At 39.6% G+C, this 11,992-nt stretch overlaps 1 protein-coding gene across 1 annotated transcript in view; it reads right to left on the reverse strand.

Moving 5' to 3' along the window:
* Nucleotides 1-526, reverse strand: part of Iqch (IQ motif containing H) — a 125,157-nt gene extending 124,631 nt beyond the window's left edge. Inside the window, exon 1 of the mRNA XM_050151778.1 lies at nucleotides 398-526. Within this exon, the coding sequence (XP_050007735.1) occupies nucleotides 398-515 (118 nt within the window). The 5' untranslated portion in view covers nucleotides 516-526. The remainder of the gene's footprint in view (nucleotides 1-397) is intronic.
* Between the last annotated feature and the right edge of the window lie 11,466 nt (nucleotides 527-11,992).

An 11,992-nucleotide genomic window follows, 5' to 3' on the forward strand; every position in this document is an offset into this window, starting at 1 on the left:
TAACACACCTTGCAGAGACTCTCAACTCCCCAACACAGTGCACAGGTTCCCAGGCTCTCAACTCCCCAACACAGTGCACAGGTTCTCAACTCCCTAACACAGTGCACAGGTTCTCAACTCCCTAACACAGTGTACTGGTTCTCAACTCTCTAACACAGTCCACAGGCTCTCAACTCCCTAACATACTGGCACAGGCTCTCGACTCTCTAACACACCGGCACAGGCTCTCTGTGGATATTCTGAGCTGCTTTGTTTACTCAGATAATCTCAAGATGCTTTAAACTCTCATCCTGTGTATTATTGATGATTAAAGCTGTCCACTGGCAGAGTCTGGGTTTGGGAGAGAGAGACCATTCCTGCAGAACCCCCAGCTAAACCCACAGGCATGATGTCTTACCTTCTGGTGGAATCTTACGTGGCTCATCAAAACTATGCAGATGAATTGCGTGGGGTTTAATGGGTGGATTCTGAAAGGTAATCCTTGCTGTTGGGGGAATCAGCCCTCGTTCTATCATACTTAAGATCCCTAAAAGGAAGGTTAAGAGAACAACAAAACACTAGTTTAAGCAATTCCGAAGTCTGAGCTCTGTGAATTTCACAATGGTAACTTGACATCATTTATCATCTTATTTGTAAAGGTACATTCTAGTGCCTTAATCTTTTGCATGAAAAATAGCTACAGTACACTTTAAGCTTAATATCCTAACCCAAGGGGAAAATCATTTCCAATTGCAGTAATATAAAATCAAATCACACCAAGATAATTTCATTTTTAGGTAGAAATATAATTTCAAGACAACTAAAACTTCCTTACACTTAGAGAATTTTCAATCACTGGTGATTTTATTGTTCTTTTTGAAATTCAGGGATGTGAGGCACACATTCTTAAAGCAAAGATGATCTTTTGTTCTGAAAGAAATCAAGTCTATATACTTGAACCTGTGTGCCTGCTGTTCTAATCACTCATATTTTGTAAATGAAGGAATTACCTTTAGATATGATCATATCATCAGCAGTTATGAAAGCCAGATTGGATATTTGATTCTATTAGGGCAACATGTTCATGAACCATTGGGCAGTTTCTTGTCATCAGTAAGGCTGCAGCCAGGTCTTTCTAAGGACAAGGCACCTTGTTAAACAAGTAAATGGACAAACAATTGAACAAAGCCTGCTGTCAAGGACAGAGCTTTCCTCAGAGTGCATCTACTATTTCGACGTCAAAAACCCAGAACTTTGGGGACTACCTGCAACAAACTTGGGCTGGAACTTCTGATTCTTGCTGTGCCCTTGCCCAATAGAAAGAAAAGTGAACAACTTTCACTTCCAACAAATACCTAGTATACAAACTAAAACCAAGCTGGACTAAGCTGAAGAAATTGGCACTCCTAGGAAGGAATACTGTTTGCTCTTGCTTCAGGAACCTCATGGAGACAGTATATTGTTATTAGAAATGTTAGCTCGGTGTCACAGGAAGTCAGAAGGACCACTGATGGGCTGGAAAACTGAAGACTCCACCTATAAAAGAGTCATTCCAAAGAAAACTCTCCGTTTACATACAACACAGTCATTTGTGGGAGGTTTTTTGTTGTTTTTTTTTTCTTATTGAAGGTGGAGATTTCTGATCCTTGACCCAGACCTGTCCGAAAACTCAAAAGCAGAGCTTGAGGATATGAAGTCTTGAGGCTTCTACATGACAAGTATGTGCCCTGACGTGTGAGCATGACGATCCGTGTTAGCCAGCACTCCAGTCCATCCTCTGTTCTATGCTTACAACTTTAAACCCTCTATGAAGTCAGTCAGGTTTCAACTTTCTTATCATTAGAACTGAAGGATCTCTGTATTTGAAAATAGTAAGAAAAAGAATTTGTCCTCCCTAATATTTTCCATAATTCATCCCAAATCCCATGTGTAAGAGCTATGCCTGCCTTCCAGGTATGAAACTAGATTCTGGTCTGTGTACCAAGAAACTTGTATTCTCACCCACTGACTCTGTGGGGAGCTTTATTTCTTAGAGTTTGCCAGACAATTCTAGAAAAACTAGGAAATCTTTTTCATGTGGATATTGTTCATCTTTCATCTCATGCTGGACTTGTGCAGACCTGGAGTGGCTCATAAATGTCACTTAAGAGCACCAAAATACCTGAAAATTCCACACATATTTCTGTGACTTGTGCTTTCCCGACACTAATATCTTGTTGTACAATAACTAGACATATGGCAAGTACTCCGTGAGGACTAATTGGTTGACTAATTACATATATGATAGGCCATGTGTTCTTTGGTTGCTTTAGAAATAAAAATGTAACTTCTGTCTATCTGCATAAATGGCCTTGATCCTAGATTCAGCTTGGTCTTGGTTATTTTCATCTGCTAAAGCAAGGATCATTCGTTCACTCATACTAATTCCATCCAGGCAGGAGATGACACTGAAGCAAGAAATGCCAGGTTATTTCTGTTACTTAGTGCTCCTGGGGCATCAGCAGTACGTAAGCTACCATAAGGTGGATGCCACAAGACTTCTTGCTGCTAAAAAAGAAATAATTAAAGCTATGGGAAGCTTAACAAATTCAGAGACTCATTACATTCTGGGGTATTCACCACCAGCAGACAGAGGTCAGTAGGCAAGACACAAGAGCTAGACACGAGAGGATCTTGAATCTCTAGGTATCACAAGAATGGTTTGAAAACAACTCTGGGTCCTGAATATTCCAAACAGACAGGGAGTGAGACTACAAATAACTCACGGCCATCTTACTCCACTATAGTTGAGATAGAAAAGGGGATCCACTTAGCCATTCTTCAACACTTTAGCCAATCAAATGATCTAGGGAAAACTAAGGATTATAGTGGATATCCAACCCTCATTCATCTATGTAGTCCTTTCATTTGTCTATTTATTCATTCAAGTCACATTTTTACCTACAGAACTCTAATACAGTCCTGGGCACTGTGAATCCTGAGGTAAAGATGATACAATCTTTTTTTATTATTAAAAACCCAATAGTTTGTAATAGTAGACTTTAAATTAAAACTCACATAGAGGGGTGGCTCTGTGGCTAAGAGTAGTAGCTGCTTTCAGACAACTCATGTTTAATTCCTAGTACCACTTGGAACTCCAGTTCCAGGAGATCTGATGCCCTCTTCTAGCCTCCAAGAGTTTAATCATGCATACATATAAACTGATAAGTAGTAAAAATTAAAAAACGATAGTTATATTATCTCTGGCTTTGTGGTTCTGCACAGCAGTATTCTGTAATAACATTAAAGACAATCAGAAGAGCATCAGAAACCACTTAGAAAACAGTAACTTTTAATAATATCACGTCAGCAATATAACAATCTTAATACATAGCACCAATATATACATCAATAATAAAATCATGAAATGGTGGATCTAGAAGTGGAAGAAGCTCTGGTGAGCGCTTAGTCCAGGGTGAAACTAAGCCCAGGTGAGGTCTGACTTGTCTGGGGTCACTTAGGAAAATTAGTGACTGAGCTAGTATCCAACTTAGGGCCCTGATCATGCTCAAGGCTCTAACTTTCGCATCCCTAAACGTAACACGCTGCACAATCACTAACCTTTACTAGCATCCTTTTGCAAGATGGGAATGGGAATGAAATGGGGATCAGTGCGATGAGAAGATGGCAGAACCGTGAGGTTGGATATTGTGGACCCTTTTATTAACCGCTGAACCTTCTCCTAGGTGAAAAAAAAAAAGCTGTTGTTAGCTGACATTTTTGCCTTCACAATGAACACAGTTTTTTTTTCTTGTGAACAATAAATTAGATTATGAATAGTTTCATTAAGTTTTAATAAAGTAGCAATACCATCTCCAATTTTATTGCTCATGAGTACCCTGTGCTACTGTCTACTGTCAGGATTTTGTGTAATTTAAAATAGTTAATTAAATCCAATTAACATGTGGTGATTTCCACTATGCAAATGCGGTGTAGTAGTTAATAAAGGAACTATTAAGATTTTGTTCAATTTTAATGACTACAATATAAAAGTACTAAATCTTTACATAGGAGGTTTTGAATACAGCAAAGTTGTGCAAAGCAGATTTCCCAGGAAATAAATAAGAGTCTGGAGGTTATAAAAGCAAACTGGAAGGATTTAAAGAAAAGCACTTCAGCCATAGTACCAGGTTAAGTCTGAACACTGAGCAAACTGTTGAAAACTCATCAAAGGACAAAGGTGCAATGTCACACAGATAATCAGTCACACAGATAACCACTGTTCTTGGGGTCAGAAATGTTCTTATTGTAGTTATAAAACAGGAATTGATTCTGTTTAGTGGGGTTTAGATTTTAAAGCTCATATGAGCTGCATATAAGTCATGCTTAATTGTATAGCTCAAGTACATTTTTTTTTACCTTGATCATGAGAGGTTGTGGATTACTGGACCCCTCAGCAGGAAGAATTCCTCTCTCCGCTGTTTATAAAAACATTTACATTTCAAGTCATTTTCCAAGCATTAGTTAATTTGCATAGCTTCCAGGGGAACAAGGTAATGGTTTACTACTTAACTTATGAAGAGCTCAAAGTATAAAAGTTAGTAGATTTGCTTCAGGACACACATATACCAAACATGCAGTTTGTCTATTTAAAATGAATCTGGGTTTTCAACAGTGGACGATGTCATTGGTCTCAGCTGTATTACACTTCTTGCCCACCAAGCTTAAGAAAAGAAAATGGAAAGTTTCTTCTGAGTGCAGAGATAGAAAAATCTTATGGATTAAATATTAGCTGAGCTAAGTATTAGTGTCCCCAGCCAGGATGTGGTACTAAGGGGCAACCACAAAGCAGCATCTCCCACCGCACTCTTCATGATGCTCAGCAAATAGGAGCAAGAATTGTTCTCTTGGTGGTGTGGATAGAACCCAAGGTCTTGTACATGTTAGGCAAGTACTGTACCACAGTGCTGAACCCCATTGCTACACATATTATTTAAGAAAAAAAGCGTGTGTATACATGTGCAGGTCTGGGGCTAATATTGGGTATCTCCCTGGATTACTCTCTTCTTTACTCATTGAGGCAGAGCCTCTTGCTGAACCCAGAGCTCACTGATTTGGCTTGCTAACAGCTTGTCCAGAGGATCCTATTTCTGCCTTCCTGGGATGATAGGCTACCTCTGCAACTGCTCAGTTTTTCTAGGGATCCCATCTCCAGTGCTTACACTTGGGAAGGCTTGTATTTCATCTATTGGGCAATCTCCCTGGCCCTTAATAGCATTTCAAGAGGGAAAAGTAGACAGGAAGTGCTCTCTGTTGCCTTTCATGTGAGTTGGAATGGGAAGAGCAGGTGCAAATAGCCTTGCCTCAGTTGCAGTGGGGGACTATGTGGGAGGGTCATGCAGAACTCCAGGCTTGCTGAGATAGTGGGGTTGCTCACCCTTGTCCTTAGCTCTCTTCTCTCCTCCTCTAGACCTGAGTTGCTTCTGGAATCTCCTAATATGAGAGACAGAACTAATCACCCATTGTATTGTGACTAGACTGGCATATGTGTTACAATGGGTTAAAGCTAGAGTTAGCATAGATGTTGCAATGTATAAACTAGAGCTGGCATATATGTGACTGAGGAGACCCAGCATCAAAAGGGACAAGGTCTCTTACTTGTCTGGCTAGTATCAAGGTCAGTGAAGTAGATGTAAATTGAAGAAAGAGGGAGAGAGATTCCTCTTCAACAAAACTGTCAAGCTCTGTGTAGAAGTGAAATACAGGTTTGGTAGTTTGGAGGCACAGAGCATAATTTATCTGGATTTTCTGAAAGCCTTTGATAAAGAACACCTGACAAGTGGCTTTTGAAAGCTAAAGCAAAAGGATCCAGTATAAAATACATCATTAAGAATGACACCGAGGAGAGGCTGAGGGCGGGGAACAGCGTCTGTACTAAACGCTGCAGCTTCAGAATGCTGCTTTCTTCAGTTCCTCACACCACGCCAAACAACACACCGCGCATGCTGAAGAAGTGGGCGAATGGATGGGATGCAGGAGAGGGCTACAGGTTACAGAAAATAAACCCCTTACTGTGGCTAAATAAGAAACATCTGCCTACTCTGCTGTCCCTTTCCAGGACAAGGATAAACACTTCTGTATGAGTTCAGCTAGAGAGAGAATGTAGCAAACTCCAGCATTTACTGAGCACTTACTATGTAACACTAACTTTAATACAATGATCATTAAATTTCATGAGCAATGGGAAAGCTAAGAGCTAAGAGTGTAGACTCGGGAGCAGTTAAGTCTGCCTGTTGGTATTATGGGGAATGTTGCAGCAACTCAATCCTGACTGTATATTGGAACCACTCAGGGAGTCTCTTGAAAACACTATTGCCCAGGCCCCTGATCCTACACAATTAAATCAGAACCGTTTAGTTCAGGCTTGGGCATTGATATTTCTCTAAGGCTCCCTGGGCAACTGTGATGTGTAGCCAAGGTTATGATGTAGTTCAGCGGATGATATTTAAATGTCATCTTAAAAGAACACTGAGTTACAGGAGAAGGGCTAGAAGATACAGTTATAGGTGGGGAGAATGGTGGCAAACCGAAGCAGCACACCGAAGCACAGAGGTGTTGCCAACCAGGAGAGGTCTGTGTGGCTGGACAAGTGTGGGCCTGTTGGGGGAGGGGGGGAAGAGTGGCAGGAGAAATTGCCTGGCTGAGAGAATCGCCAGTTCAGAAGCTGGCTTTGAGAATGTGCTGATCCTCTAGCAACTTCTATGCCAACTGCTTCTGGATTCTCTTCTATACTGTGAATAGAGTACATATTACAAGAGTACCGTGCTTTGCCATTTGCAAAATACGTAAACCTTCACACATTGATGCTGTATGCAATATAATTATTCAATAATCATATCACAAACCAAATAATGCCCTTTATATATGGTCTCTCATGATTATTTCTAAAACTCAAATTCAGAAGTCTATTACTTTGTCTAAATCTTCTAAATTAGCTTAGAATTTTTTTTTGAAAAAAAAAACCCATTTATGGTCCCTGGGCTATAGTCAGTGGTAGAGAGCTTGACTAGTGTGTGTGTGAAGCCCTAGGTTCAGTCCCCAGCACTGGGAATAATGGAAAGCTGAAAGGCAGAAGAAGCAATCACAGTTCCATGACTCAGAATTTTCAAACACAAAATATCCTATTCCATTATTCTGGTACAGATGCTATGTGCTCATTCTAAAGACCCCACCCATCAGAAACATAGAGATAAAGTTGAAGAAGCCACACCATCTTTCATTAGGAGACCCATCTTCCTTGGTATCTTTACAAGGACTGATATATTGATGTATAATGATAATATATATATTACATTATTAAGTTTGACATGAAAGGGTACGATTTAAAACATCAATTGTGCTATTATTATTATTACTATTATTATTTTGAGAGTTTTATGTAGCCTATGCTGGCCTTGAAATTGCTATGCAGTTATGGATGATCTTGAACTTCTTGCTGGAAATACAGGCAAGTGACACTTGCTTAGTCTATGTAATGCTTGAGATTGAACTGAGTGTTTGTGCATGCTAGGCAAGCACCAAAGAATTATTAAACCTTAACAAATATTCTTCTGCCTGAGAATTCTTTTACCTATTTGTAATTGTTTTTTCTTTCTTCCTTCCTTTTTTCCTTTCTTTCTTTCTTTCTTCCTTCCTTCTTTCCTTCCTTCCTTTCTTTCTTTGTTTTTTGTTTTCTTTGTGTAACAGCCCTGACTGTCCTGGAACTTGTTCTGTAGACCAGACTGGCCTCCCGAGTGCTGGGATTAAAGATGTGTGCTACCACCCACTGAAGACAACTGCTTTTCTTTAAGGAACAAACTAGTGCACATTTTAGGTGTGTGAGCTGTATGCAGGTTGACTGCCATAACTGAAAAGTAGCATTGACAGCATGTAAACAATTGGGTGAAGCTGAGGTCTGGGACCCCCACATTGGATCTTAAAATGGATGCTCCAGGGATGCTGAAGGAAGTGGGACCTCTGTGAGATGGCTAGGTCATGAGGATGGAGCTCAAGGTAGCCATCAAATGGTTCTGTTCAGCAACTGTTCATGGGTATCTTACTCCTTCACATGTGAATTACATCTGGGCTCATTATTTCTGATTTCAAAGCTGTATGGATACCACACCATTCATTGTCCTTGATTGTAAATACTGTGAAATCTAATGCCAGCATGAATTTTCACTCTTTATAGATGATTCCTTACTTCCTGGAGGCTGAAACATTCTTCATCTTTAAAGGTGAGGCATTTTGCTGAAGTAGTTTATGTTAAATATTCTAAGTCAGTTCTCTCTGAGGTTCAGAGTTTCCTTTCCACCAGTATTCTGTTCCTTCTTTAAGAACTTTCCTTACATCAGTGAGCATCATTCGTTTGCTGGTTCTCTGTTTGGGAGACACCAAATATCTTTCTATATTGCTCATCTTTGCCTTTCATATTATGAAATATTTCATATGCTGGTAGCTAGGGCCTGTTTTCTTTTCAAACATGACATTTCAATTTTGACTGAGCACACAGCTATCCAGTTACAGATAACATTTTCAGTACCCCTGTGACTAAATGTGATCAGATTCATGCCAATCATATGTGAGGGGGTCCCTTCTCTAGAGTCTCTTCACCCTTTCCATAAGCTGATATGTGGGGGTGGGGGCAGACAGCTTCCGCCATAGGACAGACTGTTGTGTAACCACTGAAATGGGGAGACAGGAGGAACAGTATCTTGGGTGGCCACATGGAACACAGCCAGACTTGGGTTCTCCATGGTGAACTTTTTGTGAATGAGAAATAAACTTACTTAAGTCATTGTCCTTCCCTCCCCCCTACCAATATTGCTGAAGTATAGTTTGTACCAGAGCAATGTGCATATCAGTTAGCATTTAATTGATTTCTTTTGTCTTTTTCCTGTGTGTATGCTGTGCTTACAGGCTTTCTTCCATGTTAGTATTTCAGCATTCGGTGCTGTCTGTTCTCTTCCTTCTATTTATAGTTTATTTATTAGTTCCATAAAGTATTTTGGTATTCAATTTGTTTCTGTATATCTGCAATCTTTCTTTTTGTTTTATTCTGCTATTTTATCATCTTGCATTTGAGCTCTAGTTTTACTTAATTTATGTTATCAAGCTGTGCTATTTATTACATGAAGAAATTATGAAAATCCTTATGTTCTTGAGTTATGTTTTTTTAGACTCTGTCTTTTGGGGCCTAGAGTTTTCTCTCCTCCTCCCTCATTTCTTTTGTTAGCTATGGGTGAGATGTGAGCACAGAGAAAACCCAGCAACTGTAACCCACCTAGGGACTGCCTCGTTCACATCAGCCAGTCAGCTCACCCCACTGGCCTGCCTGCTTCCCCGTTTCCTGGCACTCATGTGTGACATGAGAAAATACCATCCTCTCTCCTGTTCTGTCCACTGATGTTTGATCTGTTTACTCAGTTGGGCTTCTGTGTGGAAACCTGAGCAAAACTCATTTGAAATTTGTTCAGGCTATCCTAGATTTGGGGAGGAAGAAGTGAGATTTTGTTTTACTTTTTAAATTTGAGTGGTCTCAATTATTCATTCTTCTGTATCTTCCTTTCTTTTCCTCAAGATTGATTGTGGGATTGAGCGTCTGTTCATTTTAAGTTATCCTGTTTTTGACACCATGAAAAGGAGAAATGGTGTAAGAAGTCCTCTGTCTATGTTTTGCTTTTATTGGTTAATGAATAAAGAAATTGGCTTGACTTATAGCATGGGAGGAGGAAGGCAGAGTAAGAGAGAAGCCATAGAGCTGCCGGAGATAGATGCTGGGAACTTTAGCCAGTAAGCCACAGCCATGTGGCAATACGCAGATTAATAGATACAGGTTAAATTAATATGTAAAAGTTAGCCAAGAAGAAACTAGAGCTAATGGGCCAAGCAGTGTTTTAATTAATACAGTTTTTATGTGATTATTTCAGGGCTAAGCGGCTGGGAACTAACTAGTGGCTTCCTCCAACAGTTATACTTAGAAAAGTAACCATGCAGCTTAAGCCTCCAATCTCCTACATTTTTGCATTGATTAATATGTTTCTATTATATTCTCTCTGTCCTTAGACCCACCATTAAGTTCTGTCACTTAGACAAGTTTAAAGAAAGCCTCTTTTGGAAAACCACCTCTGATTTCTTTCCCTTCTCTTATCATGTTTTAACATACAATACTGTAAGAATCTGTACACTATCCCAGAGGCATTCATCAATTCAGAGCTCATTTGATGCTGTCTTACTCTCTTATGACCATAAAAAGAATTTTAAAAAAAAATAATAAAACATTTAGGGCAACTTTGTGGCTCAGTGTTTTGATCACTTGCCGTGCAGTTGCAATGCCCTGAGTTTGGTCTCTAGGCCCATAGAAAAGGGGAGGGAGAGAACTGACACACACCACACACAGACACAATACTATAAATAAAAATGTAAAAAACACTTAGGATTTATTAGAAAGTAACAAGTGACACAGACACATTAACAAAAAAATTTCTTCTTTTGATAAGAATACAGCATGGCAGGACTAAACAGTGCCCTAGCTGTCCTTGTAACCTCAGAGCACCTCACAACAAACTCTCCTGAAGACGACAGCTATAAACTTTAGACACATGCCTCCAGGACTGTTTGATGCTATCAGTAGAAGTTGAAACAGGCAAACACTGAGAGAAGGAAACCGCACCAGGTCAGACTCATGCCCGTGTGATTTCTGACCCGGATGTACTTCTCAGAAGTCTGAGAGAGAAAGAGTGGCTGAGAGCTAAGGAGTCACAGACATGAGAAGCCAGAGCATGGAGTTCCAGGTTAACACAACGAGGAAGAATGCTAGACATAAAGAATTAGAAGGAGGCCAAACTTTGTAAATAAATGTCATACAAATTTTTGGTTGACCTGAGTCTGAGTCACATTCATATGAAAGAGATTCTTAGGAACTCGGGAAAAAAAGGAACAAATCATGGAAGACTTTTAAAAAATGAGCAAAGAATTCAGCTGCTACCCCACAAGAACAGAATTTGGAGTTTAGGATTTAAATGTAACCAAGTAAATTGCTTACTTAATAAAAGTTAAAGAACAAAGTGACAGAATTTAAACATATTATTTATAATGTTCATAACCAGGAAAAGTTACTATATATACAGAGAAACAAGACAAAGCAGCACAGAGGGAATGGAGAGAAAGTACATGGTTTCTCTTAATTACACTATTTTCTGGAAAAATACAGCTACTTGCTCTGAAGTTACCTGTGTACACCTTTCACCAGGCTCAAGCTCAATTCCTCACCAATCTGCACATTTTCCATATCCTTTGCTTCACATTCTTCTCTGTCTTGCTGTAAATCTAGCTAGAGCAGTGAGCAGTAGCCATGCCACAACTTGGAAGCTGTACTATCCTGAAATGTCCTCTGCCAAATAACCTAGTCCACTGCTTACACATTCCACCCCAGTCAAACAGACAGGACATAGCATCTAGCAGAATGTGACACAGATCCTCTAGTACATTTCCCAGAATAGGCCTTTCTCCACTCTGGAACCTCACAAGGCACAGCCTTTTCTGTGGTAAGCATTTCTGTGTGCATTCTGATCCCCTACATTCCTACCACACCTGTGCATCAAGCTCTTCATATATACATAAACATACATATATACACACACACATACATACATACATACATACATATGTGTATTATGTATATATGCAAAGCTTGAATATACAATGTAAGAATCTGCATCCACTTCCAGTAAAAGTGTGACTAAGGAGAAAAAATGTGTAATAAAGTCCACAATGTTTTTCCCATTAGAGTTAAATCCAGTACTTAAGCAAGCTTTCCCCAAGTGTGATTGATGGCTGTAACTTGAAGTGGCCCAATGGCAAAAACCAGCTTGAGTCTCTTTAGCCTGTTTTTCCCAGTTTCATGACAAATAAACGCTCCTTTGTAGGAATATTATTCCATGGAACATTATTATTCCAAGGGATTAACAGTCTCTGGAATATAGTTTGTAAAAAC

The sequence above is a fragment of the Alexandromys fortis genome, unplaced genomic scaffold (assembly GCF_014885135.2).
Source record: "Alexandromys fortis isolate MF-2015 unplaced genomic scaffold, M_Fortis_MF-2015_v1.1 scaffold_70, whole genome shotgun sequence".
Taxonomy (NCBI): domain Eukaryota; kingdom Metazoa; phylum Chordata; class Mammalia; order Rodentia; family Cricetidae; genus Alexandromys; species Alexandromys fortis.